The sequence below is a fragment of the Nestor notabilis genome, unplaced genomic scaffold (assembly GCF_000696875.1).
Source record: "Nestor notabilis isolate BGI_N333 unplaced genomic scaffold, ASM69687v1 scaffold7783, whole genome shotgun sequence".
Taxonomy (NCBI): domain Eukaryota; kingdom Metazoa; phylum Chordata; class Aves; order Psittaciformes; family Psittacidae; genus Nestor; species Nestor notabilis.
This window is the reverse complement of record NW_009923228.1, coordinates 39094-61578: the sequence shown is the minus strand read 5'-3', so window position 1 is coordinate 61578 and position 22485 is coordinate 39094. Positions and strand designations below refer to the sequence as shown.

At 37.2% G+C, this 22485-nt stretch overlaps 1 protein-coding gene across 1 annotated transcript in view; it reads left to right on the top strand.

The window, feature by feature from the left end:
* Nucleotides 1-22485, top strand: part of TLK1 (tousled-like kinase 1) — a 45555-nt gene that overhangs the window by 20582 nt on the left and 2488 nt on the right. Inside the window, exons 10-20 of the mRNA XM_010012034.1 lie at nucleotides 124-260; nucleotides 1482-1670; nucleotides 9023-9089; nucleotides 12626-12723; nucleotides 15468-15549; nucleotides 15819-15910; nucleotides 15997-16086; nucleotides 16772-16941; nucleotides 18080-18215; nucleotides 20715-20826; nucleotides 21117-21224. Coding sequence (XP_010010336.1) covers nucleotides 124-260; nucleotides 1482-1670; nucleotides 9023-9089; nucleotides 12626-12723; nucleotides 15468-15549; nucleotides 15819-15910; nucleotides 15997-16086; nucleotides 16772-16941; nucleotides 18080-18215; nucleotides 20715-20826; nucleotides 21117-21224 — 1281 coding nt within the window. The remainder of the gene's footprint in view (nucleotides 1-123; nucleotides 261-1481; nucleotides 1671-9022; nucleotides 9090-12625; nucleotides 12724-15467; nucleotides 15550-15818; nucleotides 15911-15996; nucleotides 16087-16771; nucleotides 16942-18079; nucleotides 18216-20714; nucleotides 20827-21116; nucleotides 21225-22485) is intronic.

Genomic DNA, 22485 nt, shown 5'->3' with positions numbered 1-22485 from the left:
TATCTACTCTCCTTTTATCCCTCCCTTAGAAACTTGCTCTTGGGGAGGGGGGGGAAGTGTTTTACTGACTTTTTGAACACTTTATATTACTACATATGAATTTTCTTTTTGTTGTTTTCTTAGAGCACACAGGAGAAGCTGGCAAGCAGAGAGAAGAGCATGCAAGACAGATTACGCCTGGGGCATTTTACAACAGTTCGTCATGGTGCTTCATTTACTGAACAGTGGACAGATGGCTTTGCATTTCAAAATCTTGTGAAGTTAGTCCATGCTATGTTCTTAAAATTCTCACTAATTGTTAGTTCCCTCTAGTGGATTTTTTACTACTAAGGTTCTAGGATTGGAGCAGCTTTTCATACGTTGTATTTTGTTTTGTCTTCTGCAGACTGAGAATACAGCGCAGAACTCCCTTTATGAGGGAGTAGTAAGCTGGGTTCCCTTGAAAGACAGCTTTGTTTCACTTGATTTTTAGCTACCCTTAGAAAAGCATGAATGTACTAAATGGGCAGTACATAATTATTCAGCTGAGCTGGTGGAAAGAGCTGTAAAATCAAACTGGTGATTTTTCAGGCAGCTAACTACGTATCTTGGTGATCATTGGGGCAGATGAGGTCTGTGAGGTTCTCATTGGTCACATAGATGTTGCCTGTGCATCCATCACTCTAGCAGCTTTTTCAGGCATCCTGCTCCTCAGTGCCATGAAGGAAGAGGCAAATCTGGCAGCCTCAGGTAGGGTCTAGTGCAAGTGGATGGGGGAAGAGCAGCCACCTGGAAAAGAGCTGCTGCAACAGGCATTTCAGCAGAGATGGGGCCAAGGAAAAGGGCTCTAGGAGAGCATGGGGATAATGGTGAAATAATTAAGCAAGGCCTCAAAAGGTGTTCTTTGGTAACGGGTCTGATTCGATCTTTGGAGATATATATAGTTGTGTGTGTGTATATAGATATATATATAAAAATTTAATAGTCAGTCACCAAGATTTTAGTTTCTGAAGGGCATTGCATAGTTTTAGCATTATGTGATTGCCTATGGCATTGTTTTTTTTTTTTAGAGTCTTAAAAACTATCTACATAACAGCTGTAATTGTTTACCATAGAACCAAGATTGATGATTTAGTTGGGATTGTTAAAATCAAATTAAGTGTTTGGCCTAAAAGTCAAGTACACTCTGTTACATTTCTTTCAGTGGTATAAAAGGAGATATCTAGCAGCTCAGATACATTTCTTTTTTTTCTAATACAGAAATCATGGGTAACACTTTCAAAAACAAAACAAAACACCACATTTCAAAAGTAAATTGTGCCAAAACTTTAGCAAAATTTTTCCACCTCATGAAGAACATTGGTGTTCTTTTTCCTTGGAAAAATTTTCACATGTACAGTAAATGTTCTAAAAATTTCTCGATGCTTTATCAGTTACAAAGGTAGTTGTTTAAAAAATGCAAAATGATGAAACTTTAATAAAGCTTTTTTTGGGGTTTACAGGCAGCAAGAATGGGTGAATCAACAAAGGGAAGACATTGAAAGGCAAAGAAAACTCCTGGCCAAGCGAAAGCCTCCAACTACAAATAATTCTCAGGCACCATCTGCCAATTCTGAACCCAAGCAGAGGAAAAATAAAGCTGTGAATGGGGCAGAAAACGATCCCTTTGTTAGACCCAATTTACCACAGCTGTAAGTTTAACATTTCAATCAGTCTTTTACATAAATTCTCAGATATTGTCTGTGTGAGTTCTATTCAAATAACAGCATAAAAAGACACTCAGTATATTCAGCAGCTATATTCTCACTGAGGACTTGCTGATGTTAGGGAAATTTGCACCACTGCCTATGAAGATGCCGTACAATTGCCCAATTTATTTTTGGTAAAGTCATCAGAGAAAGGCCCATTCTGTGTTTATGCAATGTTCCTTCTGTTTTCCTGATCTAGAGGAGTCCGTATTATGGTTTCCTGCTCTTACAGTGTCATTGATACCTGTTGAACTTTGCTTGATCTACATTGGTTTAGGAACCTCTCCTTTAGTTAGACATCATTTAATTTTTCATATAAGAGACTTTAGCTGACAAGAAAAGCATTTTTCAGCCTTCAGTATTTGAAGACGTGTCTACAAACAAATGGAAAAGAACTTTTTTTTTCCCCTTCTGAATGCTAGATCTGGAGAGCAACTGTCAGAAGCTACTGATCCCATCTCACATATTGACAATGTTGATTTTTTTTTTGTCGTTGAAACATAAGAATTGAGAGCTATCAAAGAATTCTTCATTTTTTCAAGTGATATTTTTTTCCTGCAGACAGAAATGGCATAGTTCAAGGCACAGACAGATGTGTTCTTGACATTTAATTTGAGTATTTTAAGAAGTTGCTGCTTGGAGATACTGGTTATTGTCCTTGATGCTAAGAGGCTGCAGCTGATAGTGTGTCTGTTCCTAATCAGCTTAAATAAAAAGTAAATAACTAGGGTTAAAAAGACTAACAAATTAATCTGTGTTGCTTTGCAGAAGTAGGCTACATGTGTTGAGCAAAGTCACCTGTCACCTCTCACTTGCGGAGGTAGTAGTTTATACCTCTGGAGGTGGCAGGTAAATAAGTTACTCTGTTTAGATCTGCAAAATAAATACATTTGGACAATCAGTTTGAAGACAGCTGCATATGTTTTGCATAACGCATCATTCTTAAAGTTCTCATTGTGAAATTATTTGGCTGTGACAAAAATATCATTAAAATACTGTAGTAAGGCTGGTGATGTAAGCAAATCCAGATTAGCGTTACTCGTGTATTTTGGTAGAAAGCTGAAGAGTCATTGCTCAAATTGATTCTTTAGTAATACTTTGTGCCTATGTTAGTACTTCTGAATAGTATGGTAAAGATTACTCTCACATTAAAAACACCTTTTTGTTTGAATGCAATACCTCATATTAAAAGTAACAATTAATGGGAAGACCTGAAAAATTACAAAACTTTTAATTTGCCAGCCTTTGGTCATGTCTTCATTCATGTTAAATTTCCATAATCTCATTGCTGCTTTAGGAGATAATAAAATGTGCATTTGGGAAAAAATACAGAAGACACATTGTAACCGTTAAGTAGGACAAGATTGATTCCTGATTATGACTTCTGGATATTTTCTGGTGTTGGGCAGTTTTAAGTAATTTCCAAATGACTAAAAACTTTTAAAATTTTCATTTAATTTGGTTTAACCAGTTCCATGTTAAGTGGCATATGAAAATGCTTGCTGGTTATGGAATTGCCACAAGAACTATCAGAATTGCCCTTTTTGTATCTAATGCTAGCAGAAATGTAAGCTGTTACTGAGTCAAAGCTGGCTTGCCTTTACGCTTCCTAATTTGAACATTATAAGATCTAGATAGAGATTGGTTGCCTAAGTGATAAGTTTATAAATTTTGTTTCAGATCTTTGAGAAGGTCTCTAATGTGTCCAAGATCACAGAATCATTAAGCTGCATCATGCTCTTAGGCCTTTACTTGAAAGAGTTTTTTAAATGTTTGTATTTAGGGTTCGTTACAATTTTGTGTAGTAGTATGTGTTCACTCATCTTGTGTGTTTTGGTGAAACAATAATTGTGCACTTCCATTTTAGAGTAAATTTGTCATCCCTCCTATTACATTGTGCTTATCACTGTTCTGTGTTAATTTGAAAGTAATCATCTTAATTAGTAGAGCCAAGTGGAAGAGGTTCTTTTTATATAAGGCATAGGGAAGTGCAGAGCTGCTTGAGATCGATGAACTAAACCAGTAGTAAAGCAGTACAACTTATATGCAAATGATTAGGCAGATCTTTTTAAAATAAACAAACAACTTGCTAGCAATTGTTAGCAACAAGTGCCACTGCGTTGTTTGCCTTAGAAAATGTCTCCAGCTGCAGGTATTGACAAGACAAAATTATCTGCAGCTTTCTGACACGCAATATTATTGAAGCGCTTTCTGAAAACAGGTGAAATGGGTTGAAGGTGTTGCCTGAGGCATTCTTAATAAGAGCATTGTTGTAGTTTTGTTGAATATACTATGGTCTCTGGTAGGAGTTTAAAAGCAAAATATTTGCACTGAAGTTATTAGTATAAAAGTGGCCATCTGCCAGTGTCCTGTGAGGGAATGGTGGGCTTGGTGTTTAAATAACATGCAGCAAATGAGTCTAAACATTGTCCGGGTTTTCCATCATTCTTTCCCTTTTTGTGGCCCAAACCAAAACTAAAAAGTAGTTTTGGTTTTGAGAGATCTCTCTTTTACTGAGCAAAGTAATTTTATTAGTCTTACATAAAAGAAAGAAATTGAAATTTATTTAAAGGAAAAAAGAAAAAAAGTCCCACACTTTTATTTGAAGTAGAGGTTGCTGCCTTAGCCCTGGAAAAATCTGTTTGAAAACTCCATTCCAAATTTTTTGGAGATTTGAGACATTATAGTGCTAGTCCTTGCATTTTGGAAGCAGCTCTTATTTCACTAGACTATTATTTCTAGGAGGGATGTTTTACTTAGTTTAGGTGGCATAGTCCCTTCTGTGCCCCTTCAGCTACGTCACTTGTATTCACTTCACAGTCACCTCTTCCTCTGCTTCCCAGCTCCTCTGTTTGAGTCCGCGTGCATCCTTTCCATGTCCCTGCATGCAATTTGGAATAGGGGAGCAGAGGGAGCTGGCAGAGTTTGTTACTGTAGCTGAACAAATGCATCATTTAGAGGGAGCATTCTGTTCTGTATGGAACAAATAAAAATATTTTCAGAAACTTTTTCAGGCTGAAGTGCCAACAATGTGTCTGGGCTTCACAGGACAAGCAAAGACAGCTCCTTTCCTGAGGCAGTCTCTTTCTAAGGCAAACATGGAAACAATGGGCAAAAAGACCTCATGGAAGGCTTTGTCTTGGTCAGTGTCTGCCTGTCTTTGCAGAAATTCGAGGAACTAGAGTGAGAATAAGGCTGGACCAAGAAAGGGGCACTTCAGAGACTGTAGGCCAAAACTTATACTGGATGTGTATATGGTTGGTTGGGGGCATGGCCACATTCTGCTGTCCCTGTGTATCCGGATGATTTTTCAACTGAGAAAAGGAGGGAGGAGAGATGGTTGTAAATGTGCCAGGCTTGATCTTCATGAAAACCAAGGAGCTGATGGCTGGTTTTTGGGGTTTTTTTTGTCTTGTCTGTACCCCCTAGTAAGAGTGGTTTGATCACAGAATCATAGAATGGTTTGGGTTGGAAAGGACCTTAAGATCATCTAGTTCCAACCTGCCTGCTGTGGGCAGGGACACCTCACACTAGACCATGTCACCCAAGGCTCTGTCCAACCTGGCCTTGAACACTGCCAAGGATGGAGCATTTACCACTTTGGGCAACCTGTGTCTCACCACCCTCGCAGTAAAGAACCTCTTCCTTATATCTAACCTGAACTTCCCCTGTTTAAGTTTAAACCCATTCCCCCTTTTTTTATTGCTACAGTCCCTGATGAAGAGAAGGAGGTTATGTCTGAACATGTGAGGAAGAAGTGCAAAGACGATTGGTTATGTCTACCCATGCATAATATGTCAAGGCCTTTGCAGTTTGGCTTTAGCATTGTTAAACAACTGGAAGGACTATTTTTGCTAGTTAACAAAAGTGTTTCAGGCCAGGAAAGCTGGCCTTTCAGTGACAAGTAAAGGTGGCACACTGTGGTCCTACATGTCACTGGAAAATTACACTGCATGTACAGAATATGTCCAGTGCTTTTTGGTGAATTTTGCACATGTATGATAGCTTGTTTGGCTGTAGACAGTTAAAATACAGCATTTATTGCACTGTAATTTTGAACAGAAAAGATCAAGGTCAGGACCAGATTGTTACCAGATTAATTCATGCAACCTACTCACAGCTGCCTTTCTTTCCCGGTTAGCCTGAAGCCTGACTATCCAACTGAAGTTTACTTGGTTCATTGGCAGCAGCCTGTTTCTGTCCAGTGTCCCTCCCCTGTGTTACTCAATCTTTCTTCCTCTACATCTGAGACCTGTGTGTCTCAGGTGATGGAGGAACAACCTCTTCTGTGGGAAATGATGATCTCATAGGTGGCTCCTGTTCTCAGAAGGTGCCTCCAGCGTGCCACTACTCTGCAAAAAGTGCAGGAAGGTGCAGGTGGGAAGCGGTGGGATGATGGTAAGCAGTCTCTAGGCTGGATGTGATTCATCCTGTGCAGTGAGGTGGTGGTTCGTAGCCAGAAAACAGACAGCATGCACACTGTTGTTGTTTTACCGCGGGTTGTTGTATGCATGAAGTACAGTATATTTATAGATAAGAAGCGATAAACTAAAAAAAAAAAGAGTAAATGTTTTTGAATATGAGGTAATAAAGTTCTGTTTTTCAAAGTAAACAAACAAAATCCAAAGTGACCATGTCTGCAGTTCAGCGTTTTATATGCCTTCTCCAAAGTGTGGTGGTCAGTAACAACAGTTTCAAATTGCTGTGAATCATGCTGTGCCTCTAATAGAGTTAGATTTGTAAGGAAATAGAAAAATGGAAAACAGTCATTTATTGGGATATAGCATGGAAACATGGAAATAGTGACTTCGCGTCTTAATGTTTTCAATATGACCTCTATGTTGTGTTCTGTGCTCAAGGGGGCTATTTAAGAACTTTTTGGAAGGCAGGACTTGCTAAAGCTGTCTAGGCACTTTGTCATAATTCTGTGTAGATAACTGAGGTTTTATTAAAAGGACCACATTTTCTTTATTACGTTAGTTTTTCAAGGGAGCCTTGGATTTGGGGCTCTCGGTGTTCATTGAAAGTTCTGGAAGGTCATATCATAAACTTTGTATTCAGTATCTTTTACTTGTGGTTCAGCTTTGCTAAGCCGCTTTAAATACTTTTCTTCCTAAGAAAGACAAATGTTACTATCTGCGTTTCTGGAAATTCAGAAGTCTTTAATTTATACCGCAGACAAGAATCTGGAAAGAATAACATTCAACCTCATATGCATTGGCATTGATCCTTTGCCTTTTAATTGAGAACTTAATCCATGTTAGAGTAGCTCACTGTTTGAGTAGAAGTATTGAAAAAGTGACAGGGATGCTGCTGTGAGTTGTCTAGCATGGTCTCGATATTCTCCTTGATAGGTACAGCAGATGTATTAGAGCAGGAATTAGAGTATTGCTTTCTTGGGTTTCTTGCTGTTGTTTGGACTGTAAAGGGAATGCATTGCCAGTTTTCCTAGGTATTGAGACACTCTATTTCATATTTGCTTTAATGCGTCTTCTTTTAAGATGTAGCATAAATTGTCAAAAACCAGAGAAGATACTGCCAGGAAAAGAGTATAAACATTTGGTTCCAAAATCTGGTACTGAGGGACCTTTTGCCTTTCTTGGAGAGACAAATTTTCTCACTCTTGACACCTTCAGAGTGTTTGGGAATGTTTGCTGGTTGGACTACAGGGCTGCTTTTCATTCCAGCAGGAAAAAAAGATGCAGGATAACTTTTAAAAGTTCTTCTTCCTGCTTCCTTCTCAGATCCTGACAAGGTGTGGTGATGGGTACTTTTGTCGCCTAATCTGAAAGGCATTATAGACCAGAAGGTTGATGAAATATTTAGTCTTGTGAAGTTGTTTCTTGGACATTTAGATGCTGTAGTCAAAAAAGAATCCATCAGTTTCACTAATATTAATGGAGAATATCTGATCAATTAAACCTTCTGTCCTGGCCAAGTCAGGAAAGGGGCAGTGAAATTCAGTATTTATGAAATCAGGAGCAGGAAAGAGCTCTATGAAAGCTTCAGAACAAGCAGGTTTTGTCCTGAAAAGATTCACGCCTGTTATTAACAAGTTTTGACACCAAATTAATACATGGTTTAGAATTCTAAAAACTATGATGAACTACATCCAAATTTAAGAGGGAGGAAGAAGTCTTGCTGTTAATTATAATTCTGCAAATTTTGTCAAAGGTGGCATTTGCTGTAAGAGGAATTTGAATTGGTGTCTCTCACCTTTGGGCAAACTACTGGTGATTCTCAAGGCACTCTCATTCTTTTGACTTGCAATATAAAAAACATGTATAGTCCTCTTACAAATACCTTGTATAACTTACCTTCCCGTTGATAATTTAACTCCCTAAATGAACTTTGTGAAAATGTATTATCCTGTTAGTTTTAGTTTTGCATCATGCAAGAAATAATAGATCTAGGCAAAACAACAAAATGGTTAATTTTAACTTGTTAGTAGGGTTTTGTGTGAATCCTTTCAATGAGGCCCTACCTCTTTCTCTTTCCCCATCCCTTGCTCCCCTTCATCTTATGCATATGGTTTCTTTTCTGGAACTTGAAGTCTCTTCAGTTTCTTTTCTTTGGTGGATTATCTTCTGTGTCTTTTTCGTTCATTTGTCAGATGGATACTGCATACAGTTCATGTGTTTCTTAGTTACTTATCTATATGAACAGTCTAGACCTTCTGGATGATAACTGACTTTGTGTCCTAGCAAGTCTACAGACACTGCTGAATTAATTGTAGGCAGGAATCTTTTTCCAAAAGGAAGATAAAAAGAGAACAAGCAGAAGAATCGCATGCTGATTCCAAACTGAATTTGTGGTCTCATGCAAAATGCAGTGTTAATGAACTTGGAATGCGTGGGTTTGCAGTGTGTTCTTTAAGTCACAGCTCAAAAATCCAGTGTTATCAGTCTTGCCTAGTTGGTTTCTGGGTCTCCATCCTTTGGTTCATTAAGAGTTGAGAACCAAGCAGTGGAGTAGCATCAGCTAAAATACTTGGATAGTGATATGGTTCAGGATGCATCCAGATAACCTAAGAGGCAATCTGAGAGAACAGAAATGGTGCAGTGGGAGAGGCAGTTAATATTCCAGAATACCAGTCAGAGGCATTCTTTAAGTATGTTTTGATCTTGAAATTACAAACCAAGATGTTCAAATGGTTCAAAAATGTACTCCTAGTATCATGGTAGTAAATAATTAACATAAGATACTGTATTTACTATAGTATTTAAGTAAGAGTGCTATCGTTTTGTTTGCTGTCATATAAAAGCTATAATTACATGTTTGGTTTGTTTTTCCAGTTTGACTCTAGCAGAGTATCATGAACAGGAAGAAATTTTCAAGCTTCGATTAGGACATCTCAAAAAGGTATGTATCTGGTCTCTCAAGATTTTTTTGGGCCGTGCCCAAAACCATAAAAACTAGTACTGCCAAAAAAAGGAGTGGGCTTGTTGAGAGCTGACTTTTAGAAAACATAGCACTAAAAGTGCTGTACAATTTTATGCCTAACAGTGGCTTTGCTTCCTTTTTTGGTTGGGTTTTTTTTTTTTGTGCGACTTGCCATAAGCACTGGGAGTGCAGGGGAGTAGTTGTGAGTCCATCCAGTGTAACAGTGTACTGATTCCTTGAATCCTTCTAACAGTGGGAATAGTGATGATGCCACCAATACTGTTCTTGTTTCAGAACACAGGAAGTAGAGTTAGCCAAGTTTGATATATGGGCTTCTTATGTTAGTTTTTGATCTTTAAAAAGCTTTGCATTTCTGAATGAATATCAGGTTTTGAACATCTACAACATTCTCTTCAGTTTTATCAGTTAGGGAGATATAATTTCCCTACTTTTATGGAAGATCTTTTCTCTGTATCTTAAATTTTTTTTTTGCAGTCAGGTATTTTACTCCAGTTTTTTACTTTTGGGAAAAAAAAACCCCAACAAACCAATATTTTTTTTCTTGAAGACCATCATTCTAATAAATGTGTGTAATGAGATAATTATGATATTAACAAACTATTGTTTATTCAAGTAAAGTTTTTGAGTTATAACCTGTGAAAAGGAATGACAGTTGAAGCAGGCAGAAATATCTCAAGTGTGAAAGAAAAGTACCTTTGTCTGTTGAGCGGTAGTTCTTGAGATGTTCAATTGAAAAAGGTCATAGTGTTTTTCCCCTTGAAGTATTGCAAGAATCTGTTTCAGGCCTGTTCTTTTCAAAGGTATATGTCACCTGTTATAAATCCTGCCATAATAAACTGAACTGGGTCCCTTTAGAACACTGCTGGTTTTGAAAAATATGACAAGCAAGTACTTGAATCTGTGGTAGGGAGTCTGCATATAAACTTGTTGGCACTAGTGAAGTAGACTGCCCACATAGTTCTTCATGGCTAATGCTTTAGAAATAGCACCAGCTTCACAGGAAGTTCTGTGGGTTTTCTTCCACGCTTTAACTTTTTGGAAGTCTAATGGAAATTTCAAGTGACATGTGAAGGAAGCTGTTACAAAGTTGTTGAATTTTGTTTTCACTTTGAGCATCAGTGCTGGGGTGCTCTGTATAGATGGAAGTTGACTAAATGCCAGAGGGGAAACAAATGTTATTTCTTAGCAAATCATGTTTGCATATATCTGTAAATAATAATTAAAATACTTTCATTTTAATTCTTTATGTGCAATGCAGATTTTGTCATTAACTAAGAAAAACGATCTTGTAATCTTTTTACATGGCTGTATTTCTTCCATAGTGTTTTTTTGCTGGTTACATTATTTTTCGTCTTTCCCTCTGCATATGCTATTTTGCTGTCTGCTCCTCTTCCTTTTCACTTTCCAGATGCTTTCCTGGTGCTCTTATTTTTGGTGCCCTGTACATGCTGCCACCACCAGTTTTCTTTTCCTTCTGCTCCCCAGGAAATTCTTTTCCAGCTAGCAGCTTTGGTCCTGGAGAGAGGCTCTTGTTTTCTCACTTCCTTTTATATAGCAGTGACCTGAGGCAGCTAAGCTGGTTCATTCTTGCTTAAAGGTATTCACAGCCTGAGTGTCCTAAATAACAGCTGGAAACAATGCAACCAGCCAGTTCTCTTTGGACTAACATTGGCCTATGAACCACATTTTGAGAACCACTGAATTGCATAATATATGAACAAAAAAGCCCGAAAGAGGCATAACTGACAGATTTTTTTGTCAGCCTTTGGGAAGAACATAGGCAATTGTGCGTGTTTAAGTGTGTGGCCTTTTGTGGGGGGAGAAGGGCTAGAATTCTTTAGCAAGGACTGTTGGGTTATGAGGAACTGCATATCATTTCAGGGTATTTCACAGGGAACTCTTAACAAGATAAATTTAAATTAGGAAAAAAAAAAGAGTTTAACATTCTATAAACTGGGAGGGGAGAAGCAAAACAAAGGTCCACACAGATCTGCTAGCACGCTAGTGTTACTTAGTCCAGCTTTTAAATTACTAGGGATTTATTTTTCATTTTTTGAATGGAGAGTCATCTAATGTCTTGGTTTGGGACGGCAGGTTTTCTTCCTTAGCTTATGGGGAGGGATTCAGGATATCCACTGAAATGATCTGGTCCAGACTTCTCAACTTACTGAAAATGCAGTTATTTAATGTGGTTTAGATTTTATAAATACAGTTGTTTCCGGATGTAGTTTTATGATATACAGTGTTTAAAAGTATCAGCGTTAGAGCATTTTCTCTCCCATCTGTTGACTTCTGCCTCTAGCCCTTTGTGCTATGACTTGTTGACCTGTTGCTTTTACCACTACCACCAGGTTGTGCAGTCACAGTATAAATTGGAGAACTGATCTAGCTCCTTTCAAAAACCAAATAGATATCCTTTTTTTGAGGCTTTAAAAAAACAAAAAAAGATTAGTTTTCAAGTTTGGTTCACCATTTGGCTCTACAAGAGGCTGTGCCAAAATAACAAGAGATGATGTGGGGTACTGCTTCCACTGGCACTGCTACTAATACCTATCAGGTGCCAGACATTCTTTTTTCCTTTTCAGCTAGAATAATTCCATAATTATGAGCTGTCTGGTATGAGCTACTTTTGTCTCCCCTTTATTAAAACTTTCAAGTGCTAGAAGTACTAACTCTGAAATCAGTAGAACCCTTTCTCCAGCATTTTTCAATGAGTGTACGTTTTCCTCTTTAAATATAGATACGTAGGTTTCCATAAATTAAGCATCATGAATTCTTTACTTTCTTAGAGAATCTGAATAAACAACTATTTCGGTGTTCTCAGTTATGTAGCATAAACATGAGATAATTTTAAGTGCTGAAATTAGTTAGGGAATGTGCTTGTACCTGACATGCTGCTTATGAAATTGCACTCAAAATCTTAGGCAGTACATATTCTGCATTTGTAATTTTAATAAGATAAGAATGGAAAAGCTTGAATTAGCTTGGTTTTGGTGTGTTGTATCAACATCTTAAGAATGTTTCTGCTATAATGACTTACTCTTTTATTCTTTCTTTTTATTCGCACTTCAGTCTCAAAATATTTCAAATGTCTTTTCTTCATTCATCAGTTTTTACAAAATCTGTAACTGCACATATCTCAGTTTTTTTCTTTGTACATCAATTTTAGACCGCTTCCCAAATAATTTCTCTCCTTGGCTGAAATACAAAACCCAGCTGCCTCTCATTTCAAATAGTATCCCTACAGTGCAGAACAAAACGATGAACGTCCCGTTACCTGTGGGTTCATGGACAGAAAGGTTCCTTGAAACAGGCTTTTACCTTATCTTTCTGAATTTTTCTGGCTTTAAGAGAAAAGCAGTGCTTTCTTCTAGATCAGCAGGGTTTTGTAATGTAATGTTCCTCCATCACCACTAGTATTGATGCAGGGGTAAAAATATCCTTTTCAAATGGGGAGTAAATGAGCTTTTATATTTCATTCTTTTCATGTGCAGGAGGAGGCTGAAATACAAGCAGAACTTGAACGTTTGGAAAGAGTTAGGAATCTTCACATAAGAGAACTGAAGAGAATAAATAATGAAGATAATTCACAGTAAGAGACTCGCTGTCTTAATTTTGGATGTCTATTTCTAAAATAATGCTCTAAAATCACATTTTACCTACAGAGGAGAAGCTTGTTCATGATTTTTTCTTTGGTTCTCTTTTAGTTCTCAACTTTTAAAAATCAAGAATTACTTATAATTTGGTAAACTTATTAATGGTTTTAATGGTTTTACCAAATACGCAAAAAATTACATAGGCACAGCTTACAGTGCAGGAGAGCTAAAACTTCCTAGACTATATTACTAGGGTAAAAAGAATACTTGTAAGGGAACCTAATGCAGTTAATTTAGCTGACAGTAACGCAAGAAAATGGCGGGGAGGTTTGCAATAGCAGCAATTTTGTGATGCAGTTAAAATCACGTTTGGTTTTATTGCACTGTGATTTCATTCCCTTTAGGTATCTGTACATATGAAAGGCATATTAAACATTATTCTGTACTTCAGCTTGCATCGCAATATACCATAAGGTTAAGTTGTTAGTTAATATTAGCAATTACTATGTAGATTTGAATGTAGTAATTACATAACCTAAAAAGTTAGTCTCTTTTCTGTGATGGCAAATACAAACACTAATACCAGCACTTCAGCCTAAAAGGAACTGGATCTGCCTATCCCTGACTGCTTATGCCCTTGCCCTGTTTCCTTTCACATGCCTGCAGTGGCATTTCTTTACTGAACAGATGTTGGAAATTGATCCAAGTTGAAACCAGCTCCTGTGGTTTCTTTTTCTGGATTAATTTTAACTCCAGATCAGTTTCCTGGTCCAGTTCTTTGCCCCAGTTGCAAAAATGCTTATGTTTCCATGAGGAGAGAGGGCAGTGCAAGGGTGGTATGAGAAGCCAGGTGGAAGGAAGTGATGGGACTGGGCTGCTTTCTGCACTACTAAATGTTTATGGAACACTAGCCTTAAGACTGTAGGATTTTATTTTAATTTTTACTTTTTAGATATAATAGAACTACATCTAAACCAAGACTTTTAGACATGAAAGCAGCAAGATGTGAAATTGCACTTAACTGTTTTAATGGTCTCCATACCTACTCTGCAGGAATACAGAAAATTTTTGTTCCTGTGTGGCCATAGTGGTAATTGGCAGCTAAATTGGTGTTGTGTTTTGGATACAAAAAATAATGGCTTGATTCTTAGAATTCAATGGCAGAATATTTTCTTTTAAAAATAGATTGCCTGCAGCAAATAAACAAGCAGCTCTTTGCAGGTTAAATGATAACTTTTTTAATCTTCAGTATTTGCATTAGAAGAGTTCTGTTTTTTTAAAAGGGATACTTCAGCATGAAGTAATAAATGCCACAGAAAAATTACCCATTTTGACTGTTTAAACAGTGCGTATGTGGGGCAAAGAATGTCTAAATTACAGTCCCAGTTTAAAAACAGATTTACAGGACCTGGACAAGCAGAATGCTGCAGCTTCACTGCTCATTTTCTGCAGTCAATGTTAACACATTTTGTGGTGCAGAACTAAAAGCTTTAAACATGTTTTTGCAGGAGTTAGAACTTGAGCATTTACCAAATGGCCAAGCTGCCGTTTACATTCATAATATAGAAGACAGACCCAATGGAGAAATTGTCTATAGCCCCTGCTGTCTTTCCTAACATGTCTCGGCAACTGGCCATTTGATAAGGGACAGGGTTCTGAAGTGAAGCAACTGTTGGGTCCTGACTCAAATCCTGCTGGCTTTTCAGCTTGCAGTTGTGATGCAAAGCTGAGCCCTCTTTCTTGTTCTAGCAACATTCCCCTCTATGTCCCTCTACCCATGGGTGACCTCCCCAAGCATCTCAAATACAAAGTAGTCTGCAGACTCAGCTCTTTGGGGTTCCAGCCTTGACAATGAAGAGTATGAAGTATTGCCCAGTTCAGAGATCGGTAAACTTGTATGTCTGCATGTGTTTTTTACATTTGCACTACAATAACAGAACAAGTTGAGAGTGCAAGTTAGGACTTCCCTGTCTGGGTTTAGAGCCCATGTGGTGCTGGGGCTACCTGCCAGGTACAGGTTCTGAGCCATGGAGAGCCACAGAGTAGCAAAAGCAGCAGTGGAGAGGGAAGGTGGTAAGGTTCACAAGAATGGCCTCACTAGAGGCATACATTTAGTAGAAGGACTAAGAAAATAGAAATTAAATTTGAGTGTGTTTTTAAAAGAATTGAGCTACTGGTCAAGGATGCTTTTGAATAGAGTATGAGCAGATATTCAGTCCTTTGGTGTGTTTCCCCTATATTGCTGTTGTTAACTACTTTGTGTTACATAGAATCCATTTTGTTAAAAAGAGGCGGGTGTATACAACAGGTCCACTCACTTTTCATGTGAAATTGGAAGAATATCTTCCTTGTCTGTTCCAAAAGGCTGAAGTTTGAGACTTCTCTAAATTTTGGTACAACAAAGAGAGAACCCTTCTCTCAGATGTTTAAATTTAAGGGTGTTTTCCCTATCTTCACAGAAATGGAGAAAAATAACAAAAAAGTTCGTCAGAATTGACTGGTTTGGTGATGGTATGGTGATATCATTTGTACACTAAATAGTCAAAAGGTACTGAAATTGGCCATTGGTACAGTTGTGCCATAAGGTTACACATAGTGTGACATTGTCAGCATATTATATGTAATATATATATTGCTAGTAAAAAGAAAGCTCCGTCTGAGGAGTAATACTAAAAGGTTTACATTTTAGACTCTGTTTGTGTACCTTACATAGAATTAAATTTTTTTTTTTTCTTTTGAGGTTTAAAGATCACCCCACGTTGAATGAACGATATTTGTTACTCCATTTACTTGGCCGAGGTGGCTTCAGTGAAGTATACAAGGTAGAGTGTGTTGGGTCTGCTAAACCTAGTGTTTGAGCCGAGTACATTGGGGGTGGCAGGGGATGTAAGTAAGCAGAGTGATTGTACTGTGGTATACCCTTTAAGCACCTGTTGAGCAAACTGTGATTAGCCCGTGGAGGGAGGTAACATTACAATAGACTTGCCAATAGACTTGTCAATTACATGCCAATTTTTTCCCTCTCTTTATTGGGTGCTGTTTTTATCATCTTTGGTTATAACTTTTCCATGTTTGTTGATTTCTTTTTTAGGCTTTTGATCTTTATGAACAAAGATACGCTGCTGTAAAGATTCACCAGCTTAACAAAAGCTGGAGGGATGAAAAGAAAGAAAACTACCACAAGTAAATATTAATGACTTACGCTTCATATGTTAAACTGAATAGCATTTTACTGATTGTAGAAGGTTAATGTATCCATTTTCTTTTAGACATGCCTGCAGAGAGTATAGAATACACAAAGAACTGGATCACCCCCGGATAGTTAAACTATATGACTACTTCTCCCTGGATACAGATACGTAAGTATATAAAATCGTACTTTTCCAGAAGTTGGCAGGGATTTTAGTGCTGTATATTAGATAAACAGAAATAAAGAGTATTTGAACAAAAATAGCATGTTCTTGCTTTCAGCCAAAGTATTTAGTCCTTAAGGAGACTTTAAAAAAACCCCACACTAGTTGCAGACACTAGTCTCAGCTAAATATTGCAGGCCTTCTATAAAGTGATGAAAACAGTGTTTTGCAACACATGTCCTGAGGGTGAAAGGGGTATGCAGTGCTGTCATGTTTTGGGTAGAGCAAGGGCTACTGCAGCTTAAACAAGTTTCCAAGAGTAAATGGCATCAGGAGTGTTACTAGCCTAAGCTGGTAATAAGGTCACTGGGCTGCACCTCTTTGCATGAAATTATGTCACATCTTATTTTTCTATTGAGAAACATGCCTACGTAAGTAAGGTGGGTTTTTTTCAACTTAACCTCTTGTCAATATGGGTACATTTTATCTTTTGGTGAGTATGAATGTTCTGATTGATGTTAGTTTTCATAAAGCAGTAGTTACGCCATGTGTTCTATTAACAATTTCATTCATATAGTTTAATATTCAGGCAGCCATTCTTAAACTTCCCAGTATCAAACTAGGTTGTCTCTGTTTCTGATTGTGCAGTTTGAGATGTTATTTAATTTTGTCTCTCTGAATTCTACCCTAGGTTTTGCACGGTGTTAGAATACTGTGAAGGCAATGACTTGGATTTCTATCTCAAGCAACATAAATTGATGTCAGAGAAGGAAGCTAGGTCCATTGTAATGCAAATAGTAAATGCACTACGGTATCTCAATGAGATCAAGCCCCCTATTATACACTATGATCTTAAACCAGGTAAATGAGAAATGCTACAATTGAAAATTTATTTTCTTTTTTATCCTTTTGTTTGTAATTCATGTCTGAAAATACCAAAATTATCTTCTGTATGTCAGGCTTACTGTAAACAGCCTTTATTTCTAGCTTTATTGCCAAAATTGTTTTTCCTTTGAAAAAATATTTGCCGTAACATTTCTACTTTGTATTATTTTGATTTCAATTTGTAGGCAAAAAATCATACAGCAGCATACGTACAGTGGTCTTTAGCAGCGTAAACAGATAATATCATTAGTTGGCTCTCCTGTCTGATCATTGTGGAATGCTGATGTGTAAATAATTTTTCACTTTTGTATTTCTTAGTCTGTAAAGGATTTAAATAGGTAATCAGTCACTTTCAGCATCCCAATGTAAGCACTTCAAAACAGGACTTTATGAAAGTTTTCTTTACAATGGATAACAAGCATTGTCATAAGCATTGTATTATGTTTTGATTCCATGGCCTTTGATTTACCACCATTCAGGAAAGATGCTTGAATTCTTCATGTACTTTAATCTGCTACACTTCCAAGTGTGGTGTTCGTAACGTAACTCTTAATGCCAGCCTATTTGCTTATTGCTATGTAATAAATTAGATTCATATAGATTTCTCTCACATTATGGAATTGTACAAAGTGTATTCTTAGTCTCATAAGTCTTTATTCTTAGAGGAACTTCATCAAATAACTTTTATATCAAGAAATTATACTTTAACACATGAAGTAAGCAATTTCTTGGCACAATTTCATGGCACATGCAAGCCCTGAAACCATTAGTGTAGGATTTGTTCTGGGCAGAAAAATACGAAACTTCATTGTAACTGGCATCCTGCTATGTGTGTTTTGGTGTTTCCTCACCACATTTTGGTGTTTCCTTGCTGTCCAGCCAGCTCCCAGCTGAGGGAGCCATTTCAGATGATGATAATAACCTAGAGAGTTCTTGAGACTGCACTGAAACGTGTCATAGTCAAGTTACTCTGGGCTTCAGGGTATAAAGATGATGTAAAGTTGTCGCTTGCCCTCATGAGCTTAGATATTCCTGCAAATTTAACCTGGTTGTGAAAATAAAGCATTCTGTTAGCTTTCTTGAGGTAATTTTTCCCCCCCCCCCTCCTGGACAGGTAATATCCTTCTTGTAGATGGAACAGCATGTGGAGAAATAAAAATTACTGATTTTGGCCTCTCCAAAATAATGGATGATGATAGCTACGGAGTGGATGGAATGGATTTAACTTCACAGGGAGCAGGAACTTACTGGTAATACCTGGTTTGATTTTGCTGTTCATGTTTCATAAGTGCTCTCTTACCAAGCCAATTTGGAGAAAGAGCTAACATTAAAAATATTAAAATGGATGACAAACAAGAGTTTTGTGCAGCACTGTGAATGCTGATATGCACAAATGTTAGAGTGGTAACATAGCAAGTAAGATAAGAGAGTGTGAGAGTGTGTTGTTTATTTTTTATGTGTATAAAAAAATGTGGAGATGATCACTATGATTTAGAAACATGGTTTCCCTGAAGAAGCAGGTGTTTAATCTTCGGCTGCAGGTGGTTGAAGATGTTTGACAGAGCTATGATGATTAAGTGTGGGTGCTTAGTCCTTGGGGATCTTAGAGCAGGGATTACCAGCAGGTAATGTTCTTAGGACAAAAGAGTATTCACTCTTCCATCCTAAAGGTTAATGACAGCTCAGCAGCTGTGATTTGTTTTCTGTATGCACTTGCTTGCTTGTCCAAAAACCTGAAGTTTTAGAGCTGCCTGCAGAACAGGAATGACAATAAGCTTACAGAAAAACTCTTTCTAGAATTTTATCTCTGAAGATGCAGATTCTTCATGGCACAGTAGCTCTTTCAGCTACCATGGTAGCTGTGTCAGCTTATATTGGCCAGGTTACTATTTGTGAGTTCATTTGTTCTTACTCTTCTCGTTCTTACTCTCCTCGTTCTGCCTGTAGCAAGATCAGAGTCAGGAGCTGAAACCTAACTAAACAGAAAAGCCAGTGTTATTCCCATTTGCTCTGCAACTTCTCCCATATTTGGAAGTTGCACGTAATAAAGTTTTTTCCTTTTCCTTCAGATTTTTTAGAAGAGAAGACACACATACTCTTGCACAAGTGCCAGCGCGCACATGCTGTGAGAAGACAATTATTCAAGTTGAAACATTTTAGAAGTGTTACGCTTTTGTTACTCTTTTTAAGGCTTTACCTATCTAAAGACCAATTTGTTGTACCAATGTATGTAACAAAATTTTAGCTTTTGGATTTCATCTAAAATGCCACAGGCATTAGTGGTGCTGTAAACTAAGACATAAAGGAAGGTCTGTGACCATTATAGGTTCATGATGAAATCTCTGCATTACTGAATCATACTTTCTCTGAGCCCAAAGTCTTCATTAAGGAGGGAAATATTTTGAATGAGGCCGAGGTGGGGGATGAGTCCCTTTAGAGCAGATTGCACAGACTGCCGGCACCATAGTCCTGGAAGGGATTTCCTCAGCCACTGGGTCCAGTTACCTGCCTTTCCAGATAGTCAGATCACATAATCTCTTTTGTAAACTTAAAGACGTTTGTATTAAATTTAGTTAGTGTTTTGTCCCCAGTAATCTGATTTGAAGTGCGTTCTGTAACCTCAGTTCTCTGATCATTAGAAACCTAATCCTCTAATTTACAGACTGTGTTTATTTGTGGCCAGTTTATACTTGTTTGTTCCTGTGCCAACACTGTCCTCCCTCAAGTAGGTTGTTTGCCTTCCTCGTACTTTCCTCTTGGTGTTTTTATAGCCTTCACTACTTTTCCCTGAACTGTAGGCTTTCAATTCTTCAGATCATTTTAGTAGCTTTCTTTGCACGTGCATCTCTTTAAGCTCATTTTTCTTGGTTGTTGTAATCAGAATTGTACACGAGTATTCCAGGTGTGATACTGTGTGAAATTCATATTTATGTTGCATTCTTATCTCATTTTTCTCCTTATTTCCATTTCTACAAGTACTTCTTCAAAATTTCTCTAAAGGCCTTGTATGGTGTTGATGAAAGAATGTCTGGTCTGTAGATATTCTAATAGCTTTTATGCCTTTTTTAATCCTAGATGTTACAGTCGATAATACTTGACTGCCTTCACATTGATATGCTTGGGAGGTTTTGTTTGGTTGGTTGTTTTTTTTTTAAAGGAGGTTCCATTTCACCAGTTCTTTTGTAATTCAGGAGTGGCACAGGAACTTCCACAGCTTTCAGCTCTTTAAGTATGGCTTCCTGCAGATTATAGGAATGGAAATAGCAATTACCTTTGTCAGCCATATACCCCTCTGGTTAATGTCATCGTTCTTACTTAAAAACTTAGATAAAAGGGTCTCTAAGCCATATCTATATTATCTTTGATTTCTAACCAGGCCTTGCTATAAAATGCTCTATATGGCTTTCATCTTTTCTTGCTCTGATAGATGGAGACAGTTCATATTTAACCTAGGATCCCAATTAAAATAAAACAAAGAAAGGTGATAATTAGTGATTTAGGTAGAGAATATTGGTATTTGTGCTTCTGTGAAATAGACCCTCTGTTTGACTGACTGACTATACAAAAAGCTGTCATGTCAGTTTTGATGGCTGTGCAAGGTGTTGGAATGTGAATCATAAGGCAGCTGTACAGTTGTCAAAAGATCAGAGATGTGTATGTGAAGTGTTTGTATAATTTGGTATTTGAGGAAGTTCCAGTGATGCCATACGTCTACTTGCAGACACTGAGATGCGTATTTTGTTTTCCAGGTACCTGCCTCCAGAGTGTTTTGTAGTTGGCAAAGAGCCACCAAAGATTTCTAATAAGGTTGACGTATGGTCAGTTGGAGTAATCTTTTTCCAATGCCTTTATGGTAGAAAGGTAAGGAAAACTTTGTTTGAAAATTGGAGGTTTAGTGTAAATGCCTGTTGTGAGTAGAATGTGAATTATACTCACAAAGATGTGAGTCTACATGGGAAATTACTTGCGTTACTTTTTGGTGGTGTGTATTGATACTGCAAGAAATGTAGAAAATCTTGACAGAAACTTTTTATTTACAGAATGGCTAGCAGTTTGTATTAACACTTCAGCAACTTACTACAGCATAAATATTTATGAAATCAAAGTAGTTGAATAACTCTCATGAAGAAAATAATGTGCTTATTTTTCAGCCTTTTGGCCACAATCAATCACAGCAAGATATCTTACAAGAAAATACAATATTAAAAGCCACAGAAGTTCAGTTCCCTGTTAAACCTGTTGTAAGCAATGAAGCCAAGGTAACTTTTCATATGATCTCTGAGTAACAGTTAAAATATTCATCATAAAGGATTCTACTGTAAAATCACTGTTAAGAATGCTATAGGACATAGTAACTAAACATGTAGGAAAACATAATTGAGAACTAGTATTTTGATGTTTTTATTTAAGCAGACTTATTCTGGGACTTCTCAAAATCATGTACTTCATAGTAAGCCTATATATATATATTCCAGAAATTTGCAAGTGGTTTTAAAGTAGGCTGCCTCAAAAATTATCTGCTTTGCTTTTTCCCAGAGGATCTTAGTGTCTCACTCAAGCTGTCTCACTACCAATTCTTGTGAAAAACTAATGCTAACAGCAACAAGCTCTTTCTGAAAATAATGAATGTTATTCTCTTCAGCTTTACTGGCTTGAAGACCTGTTTTACTACCAAATACCTGGAGGATATGCCTGCTAACACTCTCCCCCTTGAAAGGTCGTAGTATGTGTGTGTTAACTGAAAGCTGAGTTTAGAAACATAAATTCTTAAGATTAAGAATCTATAAAATATGTTGATGCCACAAAGGTGTGGGTGGCAGTTTCCTGAAAAATGTTGTTTTGAAACGTCTGTGGTATCAAACTCATCTCTGTAGATTAGTTGAAACAGATTAAGGTGGTTTCCCAAATGATTGCTGCTGAGAGCATCCATAAGACAAATCCAGTTCTCTGAATAGGGAAAAAAACATTGTATGTGTTACTTGTTTGTAAAACTGTCCCAGTTTTTGAAAAATATATTCATGGCTGGATGCAGAAGAGATGTGCTCATTGAAAAATAAAAAAATGCTAAGATAGTAGAATGCCTGTTCAAATTTCAGCAACTGATTAAACATACTTAGATTTGGGACACAAGCCAAAAAAAATATTCAGAATGTTAAGATCTAGCTTCTAAAGATTAAAAGGAAAGGAAACCTGTTTCTAGAGGCTGTAACCTCCCAAGAAAATAAGTCTTTGGGTACATAAACCTGCTGTTAGAATTTGTGGTACTTTTCCGTCAGTTATAATTTCTAGAAGTAATGTTAGTGAGTTGCAGTTAAGGTTACGAAAATTTGGTGAAGAACTGTAGTTCTTCTGGTAGAATTTTCTGGTTGCTTCTTTTGGATTTTCACCCCCATTTGGAAAAATTGTCTTCCTTGAATGCGTTTGACAAATGCATGTCATATAACTTGATAACACTGCATGTTAATAGTTTATGTCCCTGTCTTTTGACTTCGTGTTTCTTTATCATTAGTACTGTTTATT